This window comes from Trachemys scripta, chromosome 3, assembly GCF_013100865.1.
Source record: "Trachemys scripta elegans isolate TJP31775 chromosome 3, CAS_Tse_1.0, whole genome shotgun sequence".
Taxonomy (NCBI): domain Eukaryota; kingdom Metazoa; phylum Chordata; order Testudines; family Emydidae; genus Trachemys; species Trachemys scripta.
In genome coordinates, this window is record NC_048300.1 from 53,210,218 (window position 1) to 53,231,211 (window position 20,994).

At 44.3% G+C, this 20,994-nt stretch overlaps 1 protein-coding gene across 1 annotated transcript; it reads right to left on the reverse strand.

The window, feature by feature from the left end:
- Positions 1-1,662: 1,662 nt before the first annotated feature.
- Positions 1,663-18,898, reverse strand: LBH (LBH regulator of WNT signaling pathway). Its single transcript, XM_034764751.1, has 3 exons — positions 18,671-18,898; positions 15,571-15,673; positions 1,663-4,310 (listed from the first exon to the last, which is right to left on the reverse strand). The coding sequence occupies exons 1-3, from the start codon at positions 18,694-18,696 to the stop codon at positions 4,113-4,115; spliced, it is 327 nt and encodes a 108-aa protein (XP_034620642.1). The 5' UTR covers positions 18,697-18,898; the 3' UTR covers positions 1,663-4,112.
- Positions 18,899-20,994: the final 2,096 nt, after the last annotated feature.

Genomic DNA, 20,994 nt, shown 5'->3' on the forward strand with positions numbered 1-20,994 from the left:
ACAGACTTGGGTAAAGAGATGATTTGGGTTTTATACTTACAAGCAATTTGTTACAGTCAGTAAGAGCACTTCAGATTGTACCCAGTTCTTGACTCACACTACTTCCAGGTTGATGTTCAAAGAGTTTGGGGTTCAACTCAGACTTTCAAGTACAGTTTGTGCCTCTAAAAAAAATTCTAGGGTAGAATCCACAAAACTACTTAGGCACTTAAGCCCCTAGCAGGTTTGACATGAGTTTTGTCAATTGTAGTGGGGGGGACTCAAGTTCCCTCAGGCCAGCACTTATGTTTCTGCCTCAGAGCACATGCACTGCTGCCTCACTCTAAACACTCAAGACACCCATCTCTCCACCCTCCTCCCTCTCCAAAGCCCGAGCCACAAACCCTGGGGAAGAGTGGGCAAGTTAAGGGGATGAACACCTAGCAGCCCAATCCAGTAGGTACTCTGAGCATACCTATCAAACTGGGTCCCATTCAAAAGCCAGAAGGGTGGTGGTGCCCCCACCTAGTAACTTTTAGCCTAGATGGGTGCCTTGACCACAGGACTGCAGAGTGTCTCCCATGTGCACACACTTGTCTATGCACAATGGAACAGTCATTGGGAGAGAGAGAGAGAGAGGCGCGCTGTAGTTGAGTGGTTAGGACACCACTTGGGAGGTGGGAGATCCCGAGTCCAGGCCCTCTGCTCCAATCACTCATTTATCCGCAGGGGAACAGCCTCAATGAGAGAGATTGAAGGAGCCCCACATCAGAATATCCCATAGTGGTTAGAACACTGCCCTGAGAGGTGAGACCCCCCCCCCCCCCCCCGTTCCAATCCTCTCCTCTCCCACAGGTAGAGGCAGGTGGGAATTGAACCTGGAGCTCCCACATCCCCATAGAGTGCTATAACCACTATGCTAAACTTAGGGTGGACCAGGACTGCCACCACCTCCTCAAGGAGTGAGGCAGGTACCGAACTTGCTCCCACAAGAAACTACATACCCATTCATGGATAGCTAGGCACCTGCCTACACCTTGACATCCATCTCTGAGAAATGGGTAGGACTTAACAGCTGGGCATCTCCCATTGGCTAACTTAGACTGGGAGAGTCTAGCATACTGGCTTCTAGACTGTGGATCATGTTCTTAGGCTCCCAATCCAACAAATGGAGAGACAGAGCCTAGTTGCCCAATTCAGTTTTGTAGATTGCAGTGTTGTTCCTGTGATTTCCGAGGTGCCCAACTTGCACTTCCCAAGTCCCTTTGCAGATTCCCACACCCCCTTAGTTCTTTGCAGAGGTGCAAGGCAATGAAGAGTCAGGCCTCTTGATTTCATCCTTTCAAGTGATTTAGGTGCTAGCTCAGCAAGCCCCTTAAGAATTATAATTAAGTCTAAACATATGCTTAAATTACATCAGCTTTACTGGGACACATGCCCATGCCAACGTGCTTTGCATAATATGGCCTTGCATTTAAGGTGAAAGGTTGCTTCCGGTACAGATTAAAGCTCTGGGAAATCAAAGCCCAACCTGCTTTTCTGTAAGCAGAATTTAAAAAAAGCCACCAAGTTGGAAAGCATTTTCAAACTTTATTTACAACTGTCACAGTGACAAAAAAGTAGTTTGAGGAAAAAAAAAAAAGCTAGCTTCTCCCTGAGGCTCAAAAAAGAATTACAGAAATAGAATGTACAGACAACAGGAGTTTTACTGGAGTGCTTTGTTCTTCAAATACATTTGACAAATAGAAATACACAATACTTTAAAAAAAAAGGGGGGGGATGCAGACAGGAATATACCAGTCTTTACGGCAGACATTTCTCCTCAGATCTGTAGGATAAGGATTTCCATCCTTTTGCTACCCACATAGTAATCTGTTAACAAGCCTCAACATGGTGGCACAGATTGAAGACAAGTAACAGTTTAAAACATTGAGACTGGCTGGTATACAGGTGTACAAGCTCATTCCATTAGACAGCAAGACTAGAACAGATGTTCAGATACAAACAGCTGGATCCATCAGTTTAAAAATGATAACATCACTAGATCATGATGAGAGGTCAGTGATGACAAAGCATCCACCAAACCTGGGAGTGAGTACGAGACTGGTTCTTTGCTGCTAAAAAAGAAGGAAGAGAAGCTGCATTCTACATTGCTACTAGTCAGAACAATGCAAAAAAAGTCAGTCTCCAATCCCTCAGGTCTGTCTGAAATAGTAACAGAGCTGATAAGTTATTGCCATTATGTTTAAATCACAAGCAAGACGAAGACTAAAACAATTCTGCTGATATGTTAAAAGCAATCCCCCAACCCCCACCAGCGTTTAAACTACTCATGAGGTATTAGATACAAATATATATATATATATATATATATACACACACACACACACAAAGTCCAAATAGATTTTTTTTAATTGAACCAGTTAATAGTAGACAGGATGCATTGGGTTTTATCATAAGGTCTGGTTAAGGCCTTAACATTTGTCTTTCTTCCTTTAGTGTCTCCAGACTTGTTTTAAGGTGGAAACTACCAGCACTTTATTCTTAGACCTGTCAGCTCCTCAACAGATGCCTTGGGCCCCTTTGGGGCTTTTCCATAAAGTTGCTGGATTGCCACTTTCCACAAAAGTGGCAACTCAACCTGCCTTGCAATCAGTTCCCCTTGTAGACAGAGGTCAGGTAGGACAGAGACAGAACTCAGCACTGAACAAGTTGCATGGGATATCTTAGACCTTACAAACCATCTTGCCCTTTATTAAACCCTACTAATACTTTGTTACAACCAGAAGCACATCCTCTTGCCCAGAACACTCAAAAGCCATGAAATACTGTCTGAAGACAGGCATCATTTCCCTGCCCCCATCTTATCTTTTCAAGTCAGCCATTTGATTTAGGACTGCCTCTTTGATTTCAGTTCTGGCAACATTCTTCTGACTTTGCTGCATGTGGGAATTTTCAATTTCATCCATTTTTAAGCAGATGATTTCTGCAAGCATCTTGGTCTGCCAGCATTGCTAGGTCTTGGAGCTCTGGTAAAGCACTGCTGCTAACAAAGAAAACCCGAATCTAACAGTTCCCTGCAGATTCTCCCCATGCCCCTCTACTAAGCCAGTTTTGATCAGATGGTTGACCCAGCATGTTTGAGATGGAAACCATGCAGTCCCAGAATCATCTAGAAGGCAGGTGGTCCCTGCACCTTGCAAGCTTTATGCACTGTAATGAGTTTTGTCTTACTATAGCAGTCTCAGCTAGCAGGAGAGAAACATCTTAACCACTTCTAGAACAAGATCTCAGGTAGATTTAGACATTACATGAAATTTCTTTGTTACCTCATGCTAATCATCTGCAAGATAAACAAGGACCTTGCAAAATAGATGGAGAGTAGCAGCAGAACACACTGACCCTGCCAACTGAGCTGTTCAGCATTACAAGGTTTAAATGCAGACAGAGAAAGAGAAGGCAAGAAAACATCTTCTGGGCAAAGACTGGGAACAGGTTTGATAGTTAACGCAAGAAATCCATTACTCCTACACACGCTTGTGTAACTTCAGGAGATGTGCAACTGGGGAATGACTAAAAGCCCCTTTGCCTCTCTATGCCACCCAGCAATTATGTCAGCAGAGCATCCATTTGTGACATGTCACCACACATTTCCCCTCCACTCCAGATACACAAACAGAAGCTTATAAGAAAGGAAAATTTGAGAGATGAAGACTCTAGTCTCATGCTTTTGTAGCCAGAGGCAGTTCCTTGCTCAACACTGCTTACATTTCTCTTTATTCCCACCCTCCCCACCACTCATTAAACAGCCTTGCTTGTTCACCATCCACCAAGGGCCTTGGAATTTCTCTGCTGCCTCTCAGTCTTAACAAAAAAATAAAAAAAAAAAAGTCAGATAGTGATCTTGAGAACAGCAAACATTTTTCTCTGCATGACTTCCTTCCTCAGAAGGTCTGGAGAGTGTCACATCGAGGGCTTCAGTTCTCGATACAGAGAATACAAAAAAACCTAAGATCTTGCAGGTGCAAAATTGAACTTGTCTGTCTTTTTTCTTAAGAAAAAAAGACCTTCAGAACAGGTGTGGCTCTTCCCTCAAGACAATACAATCCCTTGTATTTTTTTTCAGCTGCCATTTATTGCTCTTTGTTCTCTTTCTTTGCCTCTTCACAGTTTTCTTCTTCTTCCTCCTCCTCCTCCTGGACAAGGAATTCCTCAGGTGGCCATCTCAGCTCACCGCTCTCCACGTCCCCCTCTGTTGGCTCCACCACAATGGAAGGCAGGCGGTCCTTCAGCTTACAGTAACGATCAAAGTCTGAGGGGTCAGGAAAAATCTGAAACAAAAAAAGGAGTACATCCATTAGAAAGAATATTTTAGAGTTTCGATATTGGCTAGCAGCTTACAGAGCATCACAACTACCAAGAGCCAAATCTCAAGAGGTCTGGTTCCAAGGGACAGAGCCAACCATAAATGAAGTTCTGCAAGTTGAGGAGTTTTCAGGTTAGCTTCTCAGGAAAACTCATGAACCAGGCTGGGACCTGAAGCACCAGAATGCTGCCAAAAAAATAAACAAATACAAAAAAAAGTGGGTGGGGCAGCTATCTGAAGGATTCCAAAACTGACAGGCTGCTGGAATAAAGTTCAAGATGGACTCAATGCTCAATCTCAATGCTTTCAGACACTTATATCAACTAAGCCTCCCAGAGATTCACTGCTTATCACCAATGCTCATGAATTTGCAGACAGAGCTAAAAAAGTCTTGCTATGAGAATCTGTTGTCTGCATTTCCTGCTTTTGGTCAGGCCAGAAATATTGTGAAAACAGGCTCACTATTTTAGCTCTTCTGCTTCTTGGTCTTTTTGCCTCAAGGGTTTGGACCGGCAATCTAAGACTGTTTTCTTGTTCTGAGTCAACATGGAGAAAGTGGCTCTTTACACGGTTACCTTTAAATCAGAGAACATTTCCAGGATTAGGGGACAGTATGCAGGAGTTATGGGATGAAATGTAAAGGCTAGAGTGCAGTGACATGCAAATGAGTAATAAACTATTCCTGAAAATGGGTTTGTTTTTTCAGATTATCCTATAAGGCCAGTATTTTCTATTGCACTGAAAGTTCCTTAGATGCATTTCCCAGTCCTAAAGTGGATTTGGACCTGCTGCCATCTTCCATCTGGATGCCACCCTTTGATAACCCCAGCAGACCACTCAAGCCCAAACACTAGTGCCACTGTGATAGGAGAATGCTGGAGATGGGAGAACACCCAGATAGTTTTCTAGAGCAGACTACACTGTTAGTGCTAGATGTCAATCCGGAAACTCAATCCAGGAAAAGCACCTTGCTTTTGTAGTAGCGTGTTGCAGGAGTACTTGTAGTTATGAGACCAAATGCCACGTTTACTGAACCTTCAAAGCAGGAGAGGCAAGAAAGTACTATTGCTTGTGAACAATGCAGTGCAATTATTGTGGGTTACCAACGGACGATCTTTAATAAACCCCAGTTCACACTGACAAGAATTTTTAGTAGGAGGAAAAAGGGACAACTGCCAACTCTGATTATCCAGTGATAATTAAGCAATTAACCATTTATCAAAAATTCCTGTCCTGTTTACAAGACTAAGCATTTACCTGGGCATCCTTAAATATAAAAAAAGTCTTCAAAATACAAGAAGGCAGTCACGACTGCTACTCCATTTTCCTGAGGCTTGCAGAGGAGACGAGAGTAGCACCTCATTTAGACAGCAGTGCCTACATTTTCAGAAGCATCCACTAGTTTGGAATGCCTCAGTTTGAGAAGCAAGTCCTGTTTTTGTTTTTTTAAAAAAGCACTGAGCACTTGCAGTTCCAGTTGTAGTGGCAGATGCTCAAGTCAGACGCCTGAGGTGTTTCATGTGAGTTTGGGAACAGCCTTCCGGGAGGAGCAAACAACCTACCTAATTTTAAGATGGAGCTTGATAAATTTATGAAAGGGACTATATGATGGTGTTGCCTGCAATGGAAGGGGACTGGACAAAATCATCCAACAAGTCCCTTTCCAGTCCTATGCTGGGCACCCACACCCAGTAGACACTCTTGGAAAATTTGGCCTAACCTCTTCAACGGAGCTACTAGAGATATACTGTAATATGGCAGTCAATTAACCCCCTCCGCAGATCAGTTTCCATTCAGTGTTCTGTGATTCACTGCCAGCACTCAATAGCCAAAGGAAAGCATAGTTCAGATGCATCTTTGAATACTCAGGGTTTCACAGGCTTTAGCTGTATTGTTCTTTAGATAATGGAAGACTTTTTGGGACCTAATCCCAAATTCCTGCCAGTTTAGTAGCAGTTAAATGGCTACTAAGAAGGGAGGGAGAGGAGAGACTAACTTTGGGAGACGATACTGCAGTAACAGCCTCAGTATGGCCATTAGAGACTCTCAGTCAGGGATGGATCAAAACAAAAAGCCACATTTCAGACAGGCAGCCTAGGCTAGTGGTAGACAGCAAGGCAGAGGGGTGTCTAATTCCAGCTCTCCCACACCGCTCCAGGGCACCTTAGCCAGGTCCTTCAGCTGCACTGCTAGGAAACTAAGAGGAGTCCAGTATGGACAAGGCCTATGAATGCTGTGACATTAACAGGGGTGTTACAGTTTGTGCTACTTGCTATTACTCATTCCCAGAGCAAGCTATACAGTAACTTCAAAAAGAACAGGAGTACTTGTGGCACCTTAGAGACTAACAAATTTGTTAGTCTCTAAGGCTTGGTCTACACTAAACCCCCAAATCGAACTAAGGTACGCAACTTCAGCTACGTGAATAACGTAGCTGAAGTCGACATACCTTAGTTCGAACTTACCCCCGTCCAGACCCGGCAGGCAGGCTCCCCCGTCGACTCCGCGTACTCCTCGCGGCGAGCAGGATTACCGGAGTCGACGGGGAGCACTTCTGAGTTCGATTTATCGCGTCCAGACTAGACGCGATAAATCGAACCCAGAAGTTCGATTGCCTGCCGCCGAACCAGCGCGGTAAGTATAGACAAGCCCTGAGGTATCACAAGTACTCCTGTTCTTTTTGAGGATACAGACTAACACAGCTGCTACCCTGTATACAGTAACTGCGTCTCATACGATTTAGTGGCTTCAGCCAGGCCAATCCCAGACACCCAGTCCATTGCTTAAGAGCTGTAGACAGAACTGAACTTTCAGTATTAACTCCCCAGACTTGGGATACAGAGAACCTTGACATTGTGTTGTTTAGAGGGCTGCAATGGAAAGAAAGCGAATTATAGTATGTTATATATGCTGATAATGCCACTAAAATAGCCTACACTGTAGGAAAACAGTTTAATTATTATACTGCTAACCTTTGGCTGCTATCATTTTAGCTACATTAGGTCAAATGGAGTAGTTTTGAAAATAGACTGACAGATTGGTTTTCTCAGAAGCCAAGGAGCTAGTCATTTCCTCACAAACAAATATCCCCAAACGTGGTGTTTAGCTTTATTTTTTTACTAGCACAATCTTATCTTGAACAGCTGCACGAGAGGCTGAACCTAAGGAGGTCAACCTTTTTTTCCACTAAGTCATGCTTTTTAACCAGAGGCAGCATTAAAAAAAAAAAAAAAAAAAAGGAGATGTCACAATTACCCTTTCCAAGGGTGTGGACAGTCAATGGAAAAAAAAAAAAAAGTTTTATGAAGCCTTATTTCCTAGCATATGACAGCTAGTTCCCACAATAAGGGCAGCAAGCAAGGCTAAGGAAAAAGTTTGTCATAATAAGACTGTCATTTACATTCAGGGAACAGGTCAGGTAAATTACCCCATGCAATCTGACACCTAGCCACTCCAAAACAAGAGGCAGATTCCCAGTCACTATACAGAAGAGACGAATCACTGCTTTACCCACCCTCCTCAGCCTGATTTTTCTGTATCATCTGAAATGCAGCATAGATGGAAATGCCCGAGGGATATCCCCCTCCAGAGCAGGAATTGGAAACAAAAAGGGAAATCTGCACTCACATAACCCACTGCAGGTTTTACATTGAGCTCATGGCACTCAAAATCCTGTCCTGGAACGCAGTGTGAATACTCACACAGTGTAGATATTAAAGCTTGTAGTTACATGCTTCACTAGAGAGTCGGAGTTAAAGAGCTAAGATCAGCGTGGGACAGGAGCTTTTGGCACCTTTTAACAGCCAAGAACGCTACAGAAGAGCGTTTATGATGGGCTAACTTGCCCCTGCCATCTACATACGACTGCATACAACTTTGAATATGTAATCACAGCAACTGCGAGGTCACTGAATCACATCACAGCTTTAGAAGCCAAGGCCCATCTAAGCTTTACGCAAAGAGCTCTGTGACACATCTTTGCTGGCTGCAGAGGGCAAGGAATAGGTTTGCTGCCCTAACTATGACATGCAGCATGCTTAGCCTGGATTTGAGAAGCAGGGCCGGCTCCAGGGTTTTGGCCGCCCCAGCAGCCAACCAAAAAAAAAAAAAAGCGGCGATCGTGATCTGTGGTGGCAATTCCACGGGAGGTCCTTTGCTCTGAGCAGGAGTGAGGGACCATCTGCCGAATTGCGGCCGAACAGTTGGATGTGCTGCCCCTCTCCAAAGTGGCCGCCCCAAGCACCTGCTTGGTAAGCTGGTGCCTGGAGCTGGCGCCTGGAGCTGGCCCTGTTGAGAAGGCAGTGGTTGACGAGCTTTGTTCAGAGGTCTTCTGGCAATCCCATTCTGTTCTGCAGTAGATTCAGCTGCAGCTCAGGTACATGCAAACCTGAGTTCTCACCTTTTGCCTAGAAGGTGAACTGAAAGGCAATACCAGAAATTGAAGCCCCAAACTGAAGGTCATCCACGTAGATCTCCATGCCAGGTGACCCAAAAGTGACTTCTAGATTGAGAGCTTGGCACTGAGAATGGAAAATATTTAACACCCCTGGAAAGGCGGATGGTGCCAGAGCCCTTTCCCAGTACCCCAGAGCAGAGGAGCTTTGCCATAATTAAACCAACCAATCCTTGGCTGCTAGCTTCTCGCAGTTCTCCTGCACGAAGCTGAGAAATGCTAATAAGGAAACCAGATACTACTGGACAGTGAGATGCAGTGTAGTTAACTGTACACGATGGGCTAATTATTGTCAGTACAAAACGAGACAGCAGTAACATGAACATCCTGCTTTCTGGGAAGGGGATGGGAGACTTGGAAGGATCACAACATTAGATACAGAGGACCATATTCCAGTCAAAGTTGCACTGGTGTAAATCCAGAGCAACATCCATTGACTTAAAGGAAGTTAACTTCAAATTGACTCTGGTGTAACAGATCAGACTCCAGCCCCGGGTTCTTTTCTTCCCCAGACACCCAGAAAATTGCTGTAAGTAATACTGCACTGGTGGGAGAATACAGCTCCCTCCAGATACGAAAGATATTCCCAAATGAAGCCAGTTGCTGCCTTGGTCAGAGCCCTACATGCCTAACCACCTAGGTCATTGTATCAGTATTGACACAAGTTCTAGGAAACTTATGTTCTGACATTGGTACTTTAGACTGGGTTTTCTGCTATGACAGTAGTACAGGATATTCCACTGGATGCAGACTGATGGAATTCAAAAGGTGCTTTAGCCTCTTTAGTACTCAAAATGTACCTGTATAGAGACAGCATACAGATACTACCATCCTTAGAGGTAGAGTCATGATACTAGAAGCTAGAGGTTCTTGAAGAAGCCTGAGACCAACTACATCTTATTTCAGACCTGAATGGAGGGTTGTCAAGGGAAAAAATAAAGTTAACAACCCACTCCCACCCCCAGAAGCAGAACACAATACCCTTCCAAAAGGCAGGACAAAAGTTCACATTAAAGAGAAAGATAATCCAGAGGGGCATGTCAGTGGTAAGAAATGCTGGGGCACCAGTTACTACCATGACTACTCAGGATAGCGTAGACAAGTGTTCAGACTGATGAAGAGTAGTAAGGAAAGCCGCGTTTGTGTGCGACATTTCCAATCAGGATAACGGATCTTCCCTTACAAAAGTTTCATAGGAGAGGGTAAGAAATTCTACATGGAGGTTTTGTGATCAGATGGTCCCTTTATCATCCTGGGTTTCAGTTTAATGCTGTTCCTTGGTTTACAATAAAGATAGTTACCTGTAGTCCTCATAATTCCATCTCTATCCTTTTTAGCTCGGATCACATTCAACAACATTTGAAGCACTATTGTGCTCCTAGGCCTAAGCATTTAGCCTGATCTATGCACTAGACATGTGTCAGCACATGCCAGTGCAACTTCCTGAGCCACTGTCTGTAATGTAACAGGTGAAGTTATTTCATCCAGGCTTTCATTTTGTACAGTGGAATCACTTCAGAGGACAGTTTTACCTAGTGCATAGATGTCAGTTCCAATGGAGGACTGCTTCAGTACACATATGACTCTCCTTACTTAAGTTAATATAAAGGCATCTTCTAAGATACAAGAGGTGAATATGAAGGCATACTAAGTTCCCCATTAGCCATCAGGTTGGCAATACATGCGTCTTTGTCCATGGGTTACAATCTCTCATGTCAGAATCGTTACACATCAGGTTTCAGCAACATCAGTTCAACTCCACTGAAGTCAGTGGAGTTACCCCAGATTTACAGATCGGCATGTTACTCCCTATATGAAATTAGTTGCAACACCCAATATTGTCTTTTCCTATTGAAAAAAATCAACTTTGTTCCAGCAGAACAAAAAAAGAGGAGTGGCTTCATGGGCAGACGATGCTGTGAAGTCTTCGTCTCAAGGAGGGGAGGAAACCTCCAAGTTTCTGCCATGTGTGTGAGGGTTACACATGTCAGACAGATCAGATCCCTAGCCAGTGCTAGGATCCCAGCATGAGAATACCATGATTTAGGGGTTTGAGCTTCCCAGGTCCACCAGAGCAGGGCTGATGTGACTAAGCCAGCTCACTCATTGCATGCCTACCCCATTTAGAAATCCGTCACCTGTCCAGGGCAGTTAGTCCACAGCAAAGAACTCTTGGCTCAGAGTTTGGCATATACTGCTTGCTCAGTACAGCCGCCTCAGGCTTCAAGATGTTTTTACTGTGCTCAACCTCAGCTACCAGTCCAAGAAATTAAGAGCGATTCAGGTCAAGGCACTGTTTTGACAACACTGCAGCAAAAATGATTAATTTAGTCTTGAGAGCCTTGTTCTCACCCACATCATTTGTGCTGCTGTGGAATGACATTAGAAGGGGAGCCAGCAGAGACATGGCTAGGCGTTTTCAGATAACGGGCCTCTCTCAGGGCTGGGGGAGGCACGAAGAGAGGAAAAAAAGGGGTCACCATACATTAGCTCCAACTGGCTAGGAAGAGACAGGACTTGCACAAGGCTGACGGACTGGAAATGAATGAAACTTTTCATGTGCACATTTGTCTCTGTAGGAGGGGCCTCTTGCTCCATCAGCTGCATTTGAATGAATTACTGTGTTAATGTTCCCATAGGAATTATGGGACAGCCATTAGAGATCCAAAAATAGCTCTTCACTGCAGTCACAAGACCCAGTCTGACTTCATTTTTTCAGATCTATTTTGTCCAGGCGTCCCATAGGATACACTTTTATTGTGCCAGACTCCTGCTCGGCTTGTACCATCTGCTTCTATTTTGGCCCTTCAAACCTGGCGGCTGAGCCCTCTTCCTGGGAGGGAACAGAGCCTTGGTTGTAGGTACTGTATTAATAAAAGCTTTGTCCAACAAGGAAAGAGTTTTAAGTGCATTAGCTTAAACTCTCCAAGACTGTCTATTGGTTGCATTTAAGTATAGTTCCATGCTAGCTATCATTAAAGCCAAATGAACAGAAAGTTGAGGGTGGCGATGTGTTTGTGTACATAAAATTGCATACAAATTGAGAATTTAGGCCAATGTGAGTACAACAGCACATGCAAAGTAGGTACTGTATATAGACTTCTGCAAGAAGAATGCTTGCTTCAACCTTCTAGAAGTCAAGCCTTCACATTGCTACTTTAAGAGCAAACGTACCATGATATGTTCATTTTCCTGACATGCACTGGACTCATGAGGTACACGAGTTCAGTTGAATATCTAGACAGAACTAATAGTCTATTGCCTGGAGTAGGAAGACATCAGTGTTTTAAGTTTACAGACCACAACAGCTAGTGGGGGACAGAGGCAGGAATCTTACAATAAAGTTTAGAAATCACTGGTTAATCTTTCCTGCAAAGTTCTGCTGACCTCTATGTTTACATTCTCTTAGTACAGAGCCTTTTATAGCTGGATATCCAGACTGTTTTCCAGTGATCATGAGAGCATTTCAAAACAGAGCTGAGAACCAAATCTATGCTCACTTACTTTAGGATTGAGGTTTTGATTTAAGGGCACTAAAAACTTGCAAGTTAGTTCATGAGCTTTCTACTGTTAAGGACCACCTTCTGAAGAACAGTCCCCTTCTAGGAGCAGGATCCAACTAGGGACCAGTTTGAATGCTCAGGGATCTAGAGACCCGTGGTTAGATTTAAAATTTCATGTCAAGCTCATCACCACCACAATCCAAAACTAAGTTGAACATTGGTACAGAAGAGTCATGTTGAAATTAAGGGACTGCCTGTCCACTGTCCAATAAAATACTAATAAAGCAACAGAGTTCCAATTCTGGTTTTACAAGTCCTTGCCTCTTATATCCAAGTGCTGTGGTTCTTCTAATTGGAATTCAACTCTGCAGGACAGATGGAAGATTTTGTAGCTTAGAATAATGTGGCTTGTATTGCAGGAGCATTCATGCTTCATTAGCCCTGTCCACTTGTAAAATACTAAGCTCAGGCACTTAATAGACTAGTGTACAATTTCCCATATAGAAAATCTTTCACAATCAGCAGGAGGGGTGGGTCAGCAGTGCCACTCACAGAAAGCAGTAAGCTAATGGTTTTGTTTGCATCCTGTTAGAGGGGTTTCCTCTTTCATTCTCAGTGTTTGATTTTACTTTAAACTGTACAAGGCTGTTTAATTTTCTATCACTGTTCATATTTAGTAATCCATACCACAATATGACAAATAGTTTCCATCCCAGTGCATTAGTCAGAGGACTACAGTATAGACCTTCATTCCCCACTGTAGCCCAGTTTACAGGCAATGTAAACAAGTGTTGTCCTTTGTACATATAACAATTTGCTTCTGAAGATTGCCAGCATGTGGCTAGTGTCCTACTAAAAAGGTGACCACCCACTTCTTTCACTCCACCCAGCCAGCCAAAGACTGTAGGCTAACAGAGGGAGAAAGTAGCTTCTTACAGTCAACTAGGCTGTCAGTTAGGCCAAGCAAGTGTAGACAGAACAATAAGAAGCTTGCGGGTATTTGAATAGGACCAGACCCACTACAGAGAAGCAAGAGCGCTGAGAGCCAATAACACTTTGCAGAGACAGTAATTTGCAAAAAAACTTAGTACTAAATGCAACTTGCAGATGTTAATGGAACTCCCAGCAACTTGAATGCTGCAACCAACCAGTTTGCCCTCCAATGTTAGGGTCTAAACAAACATTTACTGCAGGTCTGCACTACAAACCTGCATCGGCCGATGCAGCGCTTCTGATGAAGACACTTGAAGTTGACAGGAGATTGCTCTCCAGTCAGCTTAATGCCAACTCCGCAAGAGGCAGTAGCTATGTCGATGGGAGAAGCTCTCCTGCTGAGACAATCCTGTCTATATGGGAGTTAGGTCAGTATAAAGGACATCACTCAAGGATGTGGGGTTTTTTTACACCCTGGAGCCACAGTTATACTGAAATAAATGTGGAGTGTAGACCTGGTCCTAGTATCGAACGCTGGAAAAACCCAGCTCACGCAATATAGTTAGGACAAGCAGGGCACCTAGATTCTGACTAGTTCTGTCCATACAGATCTGGAGGTTTTGGAATTTAAGAGGAGCCTAGAAGAAGGGAGTTATTGGCCTAACTGGATTATATGGTGTTTCCTGCGGTGACCTATTAACACCATTATTGCAGTGGCTGGTTGTGCGCTTTCATGATGAAGCAGGGTTTGAGGACTCTTCTTGTTGAAGTGTACCCACTCTCTGGAAGCCCCAACTCACTCATGAGCCATGAGCATCCTTACAACCTTTAGAGCCACTCAAACAGCTATTTCACATGCAGCCATGTAAACAGAGCACAGCATGTGGAACCAGAGTTTTTTGGATCAAATACACCACATTTTCCCTGTCCAGAGGGTTTGTTTAGGTTGGATCTAACATGTTGATGCACTCTTTATGCTAGTATATTTAAGACCCTTTTAAAGAGCTAGGCATGCAACGGTGCACCAATTTGCATGCATACCTAAAACCTACACATACAGTTGCTGTAATAGCATCTGCAAGTGGAAATATATAAAATATAAAAAACTGCCTTGTTCTGCACAGATCAGGCATACACATAAACCAGCCACTTACACGCACAAGTTCTCATATCAGACTTTAATAGTATGTCTCCCACAGGGTAGTTAAAGGGTGGGAATCTCCATTTGAGAGGACTGGGAAGGTACAATTACTCAAATGCTCATTCTTTGCATCTCTCAGGCGATGTAGAAAATAGATTGAGACAAGCATTGAAATGTTGGTTAATCAATAGGCGAATATCAAAAGATCTACAACAGCTCTCCACATCCAGCAATATTGTTTTAATGGCCCATAAAGCTAGTCACTAGAGCTGGTTGAAAGTTTTGTCAAAAGTTTCTCATCTGAAGATGCTGCTTAAGCTGAACCAAAACATTTTGCAAAATTATATCAATTTTAATGAAAAACTTTGTTTTGAAAAAAAAAAAAAACATTTTCAGAAACAGTAAAACAATGTTATTTTTGGAAAGAAAGTTTAGATTTTCCATAGCAAAGTAGTTTCATTTTAAAAATTTGCTTTATTTTCAAAAATAATTTAGAACCCTGTCATTTGGAGGGTGTTAAAAAAACCACAAACACACACACCACAAACACTTTACTATTTTAGCTTTTGCAATTTTTGTGGGATGGAAAAAAAAAATCCAGTTTCTAGCTAATTCCACTAACCAGTCATTTTAAGTTATATCCTCCTACCAAAGGTTCTCCAAGTGCCAGAAGCTTATACCACTGAGTATTAAGATTAAGGTTTTGTGGGGAGAATGGGGAAATAGACTGTCTCATATGGCACATGGCAAACAGTTTAAAATAGCCTGATTTGCGCAGTATAAACAAAGAATTATCTTAAAAGACTGAAGTGCCACAAACAACTCCTCCCATCTGCTCTAGGCAGACTGCTTGTGGGCCAAGTTGCAGATCTGTCAAAAGAAACTCCACAGTTAGATTGTCCACTAGGGCTAACTTCCCCCTGGCATAGCCCATCCCCAAGAATGCTACATGATCAGGTTTATGTAAAAAACCAAACCAACAGAGAGGTACTTGGTTAATACAATCAGATATTAAGATGGAAATTAAATTTAGACAGATTGCTCCTGCCAAGCCAACATTCTAGACCATTGACTTGTTCTCACTACAGCAAGATTATTATGGAAAGGCTAGAAATTTGCAACCTAGCTTGGACAGTTCCATAGTTGACTATTACCTAACCAGCCAACTATGCTGTCCGGTCAACAGAAAGCTTACCTGATATGATAGGCCATCCTTGCGGGGACTTAGCCCAATTTCATCCATAGATGTAGTATTCATCATCACTTCAGTCATTTCAGCTGATCTCAGATAATCAGGGCTGGAAACAAAGAAAGATACTTTTTCAGCTCTCATGGAGCCATTAGATCACTACGGTCCTTGAACAAGATTATGTGGTATCTAAAAACTAAAGCTTTATACGGCTGCAGAGCTAGTCACAGATAAGAACCGAAATGCTAAACCACTAAATCCTATTTCTGTTCTTCCCCCATCCCCTTCTTTGTAAGGGAATCAAAAATTATTCACCTAAAGAATCAGTACATGATATCATGACCCAAAAAGTAGTTTGCAGGATCTCACCTCGAGCAATACAAGATTTCACCAAGACTGATTAAAATTTAACTCCACTTCCTCCAACTTTACCCTCGAGTGTAGGTTAAAAAAACCCAAACCAAGCACTAGCACTTACTGTTTTTTCCCCCCCACAGCTTTAAAAACTAATCAGTTTTAACTCCTACGACTTATTTTACTACCTCAGGGATTTCCACACCAGTTGAGTATGAGATATGCCAATTGTAGCTCTGCTTTTGCAGTCATAATGAAGTTTCCAGCTCGACAATTTGAGAAAGTCAAGTTGATTTTCACAGCTTGTAGTTCCTCTATTTTACATTATGCTATTGCTTAAGCCTATTTATAACCACAGTACTTTGTATTTGCACACACAAGCCAACTCACATTTGTCACCAAAATATTGACTATCCTTTGCACCTTGCTCCTATGAAGTCACTTGAGACAAGTTCACATTGCCCTCCTAATGCCACTCCAGCTTACTATGCATGAAACAGCACAATGAGGGCTTTCAAAAGCATCCCAAAGCACAAGATACACAGGTAAGCAGATATATAATGATAAGCACAGACAAAGGCTTTGTTTACAGTGGCAAAGTGAGACCATATGATGCACCAGCTCTTATAAGTAGCAGCGGTAGAAGCTGTTGCATTAGAGTGATGCATGTTTCATTATGTCAGATACCCCACTCAGGCATAACATCATTGTCTGTGTCACCTATCAGGTAACTGGCAGAGAGCTGGAAAAAGAGTGTTCTTTTCCAAGCTCTCACTAAGTGGTACATCAAGAACCTTGCTGATGGGAGATCTCTGCAAGTGCACTGCAGTTTAGTATACAAACTCCCTAGCCTAAGCTAATAGTAGTTTGTGTACTTCCTATCCTCTGCTGCAACATACCAGTCCTGGGAGTGAGAAGTTACATAGAGCCATTTGTTTGATGAGCTGGAGCTCTCTATTTTCCAACTCTAGATGGGTTAAAAAGGATACTAGTACCTCAGCACAGGATTAGTAAAAACAAAGGTTTTTGCAAAATCCAGTATCTACATGCATGTTTCTAGGACTGTCTTATATTGTACTTAAAAATCACATTTGCCTGCAACCATCCCCCAAGAGCGTTCGCAATCCAAACTATTGCATGAGCTACAGAGTCTATTTTCATCAAGGGAATCGAAATAAAGGAAGTGAACAAGAATGTTGTTGAAATGTAGTCAGATGTTTAGATCGCTCAGCTCTAATAATACAAGGTATTAACAGGGGAGGAAGGCTGCTTAATCCAGTGTCCTTTTACAACTCCCAGAAGCAATGTTAAGGATATTAAACAGGGTGATTTTTAATTTGGAAAGAAAGGTTAGAGGTGCAGCGTAAGTTCCAGTGCTATAACCTGAGCAACCCTTCTATAATTCAGCCCAAATGGAAGATAAGCAAGAAAGTCATAAGCAACTGAAAAGAGGGGTTTTAGGGCCTCAATTTTAGCTGCCCCATGGCTACCTGGCAATAGTAAGACAAAGGTGACAAGCTCACCGAAGTTCCCAAGCAATCTGCTTTAACATGTAGCTCTAATCCAGGGCTATTCCGATTTCAGTCCTCAGATGGACTTGCACACGTTGTTCAAAGGATGCACTTGAAAAGGAGTGTACAGGCAATAAGGGAGCCTGACCCAGCCTGTGCCCATCGTTATATAGGTGTAAATCCAGAGGAACGGGCAGTGATACCAATGGGCTAAATTCATCCCAGGAGTAACTGCTGAATTCAGTTGCTTACTCGGATATAACAGAGCACAGTCTGGCCTTCTGAAGTTATTGGGGTAGGAGTGGGGGGGAGGATGCAGGGCAACGGGAAGGCTGCTACACCATCTCCCTAAGGAAGGAAGTTAGGGTTAGGATAAGCAGCTGCAGCCAAGCTGTTTGCCTTGTCAGTTTCCCCAGCTGACCTGATCGCCTCTGCCTTGGCTGCTGGTCCCAGCGCCTGATATTGCTCAGGCGCAGCGCAAGAAGGATGGTAACCGGGTGCGAGATTGCAAGCTGCCTAGCAAGTTCCAGCTGCTCGGCAAACACACCCGGAAAGTATTTCCGCCTGCCTTCCCCGGCATGATCCCTGCACAGTCCCGCCCGCTCTCTTCTCCCAAGCCAGGGAGAGGATAAAGAGGCGCTTACGAGTCACCGCAAGGGGGGAGGGAGGTGAAAGGATGGGACACTGCAGCCGCTACAGCAGGAGATCAACGGCAGCCAGATCGCTTCTGCAACACCCCTTCCCCTCCAACTCGCCAGCGGGGCTCAGGCCACTGCTAGCGCCTGTTGCAGCTTCCCCAGGGCAGCCTCACCGACTCCCAAGGTGAATAAAAACCCTCTCTCCGGTACCAGGCTTTGCAGCCCTGGCGGCAGCTCACGCATCCACTCGCAAGTGGGCTTCCCAACCAACCCACCCGCCCGCCCAAGCACAATCTCCAGGACCCACTGGATTTTCGTAACTGGGGCGAGTAGGTGAAGCTCTGGGCACGTTTTCTAGCAAACCTCCCCCAGCCCTTCTGCACGCTTTACTGCAGCCTCCAAGCTCACTTCCTTTGTTTCCATTCCCTCACACCTCCCCCCTCTCCCGTCACAACCTTGACTGTGACTTCTGCCTGCAAAGCCATTGCAGGACGAATATCACCCCCCACCTCCCCTTCAAAAGTTACCCCCAGGCACAGCCAAAGCCTTAACCAGCTCCCAGCCCGCCAACCGCCCCCGGGGAACCCGCAAGAGGGTACTCACCAGTGAATGGGAAAAAATACAGACATGAAGTCCTACCACAAAGGCTGACAAGCGTCTTTGGGGTGCAAAAACGGGGAGCAAAGGGGTCCAGTGGTTTTCCCTGAGAGCAGTGCGAGATGGCCGGGGGCACAGCAGCCCAGCGGGGAGGCTACGCGCTGATCGGCTTTTAACCCCACAAGCCAAAAGACACACTGCCTAGCTACCACTACAGCCTTAAGCCGCACCAGCGGCCCGGGAAGGCGCTTATATAGAGGAAGGGGCGTGGCTTTGTCCGGAGCGCCCGCCCCCTCCGGTGGATGACGTCACCAAAATCATGAATGGTTTCGTGCTTCCAGCCCGCGGCGAGCAGCCGCTCTGGGAGCCGGGCTGGCGAGCGCCGATTGGACACAGCTGGGCTTCGCTGTCATGGCATCACCGGGGCTCGGGCTGCTGCAGGATGTTATCCAGCCCAGCTCTCGCTCGGGACGCGACCGAGCCCCTCTCGCCTGGGCTGCGTTTCCAAGCGGGCGGTGGGTGTTTGGGTTTGCACAGAAATGAGAGATCAGGGCGGCTCCGCATTTGCTAAGTGCTTTGGTAGTGAGTCTGCACAAGACGTTTACACGCTCACTCCTTTAAAAAAAAAAAATCCCATTCATTGAAACTGTGACTGGCAGCACAGGCCCACGAGCTAGTCAAGCACAGCTCCCTCATCTCTGTCACATCAACCCGCCTGGCTCTCACCAGACTGAGCTGTTAGTACCAATCACAGCAGCCACTCCTCCCCCTTTCAGATTTCTGCCTTACTCCCCTGTTTTCTTTACCTTGCTGCCTCCAAGTGTACGCTGAAGAGAAGAGAGCACCATTGGTTTCTATTTTGGGCTGCCTAATCTGGATAGGAGCAAGGTTTAAAATAATCCATGGGAAGGTGGGAGGAGGAAGAGCTGCATGATCACAAGTTGCCTTGCTGAGTTTTTGTTTTTTTCACCCTTGCTGTTCATGTTGGATCTTATTTTTAATGTGTTATGCTTCTTTGTTGGAGGAAGGAATAGTTTCTAGTGCTGGGTTTTTTCCACTCGACGTCAATGGCACTCCCTCACTCATACACACATACACAAACACAAAGGTTGGGCCAGACTCTGCTCTCAGTTACCTGGGTATAAATCCACAGACGCTAATCTGTTCATCTTTAAGGTGCCACCAGACTCCTTGTTGTTTTTGTAGACGCTAATAGAGTTACTCTGTGTTTACACCAGTGTGCTGAGAGTAGCATCTGCCCACTAGTTTCCAGTAGCAATGACTGTTTTTAGGTAACAGAAGTAACAAAAGTCTGAGGTAAGGTTGACACTCTGTCCTTAACACCTCATCTCACTTTAGGTGAAATTCACCCTCAAACAGAGGGCCATCATATTGGCTGTGCACCACTTCATCTCCCTCGAACCATAAATGGAGGAATTAAATGGGATTGAAGTGGCTCTACACGGGGTGAATTTTACCCCGAGTGCCTAGACACCACTATTTGCCTTATGTAAAACCACATATTGCTGGAGACCTCTGGGATGCTTAGGCAAATTGGGGTGAGATGAGAATACCGTGTGAACCCTAACTTTGAATTTCCTTGCCGCTTTCAGGTTAAGTTAGAGAGATACGGACACTGATCCATTGGGTTTCTCCCAGCTCCATTGACGCTGCCTTCCCCGCACCTCCCAAAAAAAGAGACACAGAGAGAGAGAAACGATCTCTAACTGATCTCTCAAATCCTGTTGGGGAGGATTCTCTTGTTGGCGGATTACCTACAAGATAGACAGGGTATGCAGGAGTGTCTGCTGCAGGCAAAGATTGATTTGTGAGACTTTTAACAGGAGGGCATTGAGCAGGAAACCACACAATGGTCTCAAAACTCCCAAATGAGGCAAATAATGCCAAGCCATATTTAGCAAACAAGAATACAACCACAGCAAAATACAGGAGGAGGGGGAAAATACATTGCCTGCCTGGGAAAATTATAGAAACATTAGAACAAGGTAACAGATAGTTTAGGTGAACGGGTAAATTTCCCCAACTTTCCTCTTAAAATTAAATCACTGGGGATGAAAGTCATCCCTGGGCAGAGTGCCCCAAAAGGCCGGTGTGCCTTAAAAATTTAATTTAAACCCTAAACTGTGTGCACAAACTAATCCCACACAGTAAAAATCCTTAGGAAACAGCTGAGCAAAAATAAATCACAAGGGATACAGAGTAGCAGCTACTATGTGGGTCAAATCAGACGTAGATGCCTGCGAAGTACTACCATCAGTCATTAGTCAGGCTGGGCTGCTGAGACTACCGACTTATGCAACACGTTTTTA